This window comes from Galeopterus variegatus, unplaced genomic scaffold (genome assembly GCF_000696425.1).
Source record: "Galeopterus variegatus unplaced genomic scaffold, G_variegatus-3.0.2 Scaffold463, whole genome shotgun sequence".
Lineage (NCBI taxonomy): Eukaryota > Metazoa > Chordata > Mammalia > Dermoptera > Cynocephalidae > Galeopterus > Galeopterus variegatus.
Window position 1 is genome coordinate 608930 of NW_007726574.1, and position 2337 is coordinate 611266.

The 2337-nt window shown below is 35.9% G+C and overlaps 1 protein-coding gene across 1 annotated transcript in view; it reads left to right on the plus strand.

Annotated features, from left to right (window-relative positions):
- The window catches only part of DNAH5 (dynein, axonemal, heavy chain 5), a gene marked incomplete at its 3' end in the record, with an annotated part of 181984 nt that overhangs the window by 141438 nt on the left and 38209 nt on the right, over positions 1-2337 (plus strand). The window contains exons 39-40 of the mRNA XM_008569081.1: positions 924-1058; positions 1869-1976. Of these exons, the coding sequence (XP_008567303.1) occupies positions 924-1058; positions 1869-1976 (243 nt within the window). The remainder of the gene's footprint in view (positions 1-923; positions 1059-1868; positions 1977-2337) is intronic.

Consider the following 2337-nt stretch of genomic DNA (forward strand, 5'->3'; position numbering starts at 1 on the left):
TGACTGGTATATTTTTCTTAACACAATGTCTGCAAAGTTCATCCACGTTGTAGCATGTGACAGGATTTCCTTCCTTTTTGTGGCTAAATTATATTCCATTGTATGTGTGAGCCTTGTTTATCCACTTGTCCACTGATGGACACTTGGGCGGCTTCCACCTCTTGGCTATTGTGAATAATGTGCTATGAACACGGGTGTGCAGATACCTCTTTGAGACCCTGCTTTCAATTCTTTTGAATACATACCCAGAAGTGAGATTTCAGGATCATATGGTAATTCTATTTTTAATTTTTTGAGAAATGCCATCTATTTTCCATAGTGGTTGGATAGTTGGATTTTAATTATTCCCTTTATATATGCTGACACTGGGCATAATAGAGCTTTTATAAACATAAACCAATGGAATGACAAAGCTGGGGGCTTGGTTTACTGATTTGTCCTTATTTTCTCTCCTCCTGAAGTGCAGCTGTTTTTCTTACTCCTCAATACCTCTGTCTTCTAACTTATCACTGAAAAGGCATATACTCATGTATATATGACAGTCATGAGTGAGGCCCCAGTTTAATTCTGGTTCTGAATCTTAACTTCAGAGATATGAGCAAATTTTGTATATATGCTTGACTATGAAGATGCTCAAGGTATGTCTATATTCCAGGAGGAAATTTATTTCTTTTCTCCCACTGAACTATTCAGTTACTTTTGCTTTAAGAACTTGAGGTAATAATCATACATGGGAGGACTCTTTTGGATATTCTCTGTTTGCATGAAATGTATGTCAATAAAGTAATTTATTGTTTGAATGAGTTTTCTAAAGGAAAATCAACATTTATTCATCATTACGATTAGGCCTTGTGTCTAATTTATATAGTTTCCACGGGTAGGCTAATATTGAAAATAAGCCCAGTGTATTGCAAATTCTTCAGGTGCATTATGACTTCGGTCTGCGCAACATTCTGTCAGTTCTTCGCACCTTGGGAGCAGCGAAAAGAGCCAACCCCACAGATACGGAATCCACCATTGTCATGCGTGTGCTACGAGACATGAATCTCTCTAAACTGGTAAGATTCACAGATGGAAATGTTCTACCCACTTAAATATCAGTTCAACTAACTAAGCACAAATGAGACTTGAAATATTTATTTAAAATGCCTAATTATCAGATAAAGCACTGGAAAACATAATTTTAAATTATACTTTTTCAGTATATCTAGTCTAAAATATGCCTATTCCAATGGAATTAAAATGGATTAAAAAAATTCACACATGTGGCTTCTCAGCAATCATACCTGAATCAATTTTGTGTTTCAGAGCTGAAATCTCCCCTTCTCTAAAATCTGTAGAGCCTGGCAGGAAACTGTATATAAATTTTACAACTGTGTAATAATTTCCCACTCTTATTTCACAGTAGACACTGATAATCTATGTCCAGTGTCAGTGGATCTATGTACAGGGTGACAAAATGACATATTTTTATTTCAAAATAGAAGTATGTACCAAATTCCAATTCATGAATTTGCTTTTATCTGTCATTTAAAATATTCTTTTAAATTTAAATTAGGCATTGTAGACTGTATAGTATCTCTCTAAATTGGCTATTTTATGGAAAGATTGTCATGTAGGCAATATTTTCTTTACTTCCATTTTCTCCCTTTCTTTTCTCTTCTTCCTCTTTTCTCCCCTTCTTATTTATTTTTTTTAAGGAAAAGGTGAGTAAAATATTACTCAACCTCAATGAAGGTGCTATTTTATTTATTTATTCACAGTTTATGTTGAAATAACCTGGACTGTGTTGGGCATTTTCAGTTTATCTGTATATTGCTGTTTGTGCCAAAATAGTCAGTCTGATTTCTCTTTCTTTTCAATTTTAGATTGATGAGGATGAACCCTTATTTTTGAGTTTGATTGAAGATCTCTTCCCAAATATTCTTCTGGATAAGGCAGGTTACCCTGAATTGGAAATGGCGATTAGTAGACAGGTAATATATTTCACAGAGCATCAAGTGCTGTTGTTGCCGGTAAACATGCACTGGGTCCTTGTCTACTGTGCATACCAATAGAAACACAGAGAGAGAAATTTGGGCATCTAACAGAAAGGAGTTTATTTAGGTTGCACAAGACAGGAGCGAGGCTGGTTTCACCACACATACCAAACTCCTCCAGCAGGCGGGAGTTATAGCTCGGAAGGGTCTAGCTACAGAAACTTGTACATATTCAAAGGCTGGTTATTGTTGTGCATGTTCAAATGGGGATGAGCGTGCATGCACAATGTGGTGTCATGTATGTTACATGCAGCCACCATGTGTGTTACGTGCAACAGTCATGTGTGTTACATATGAC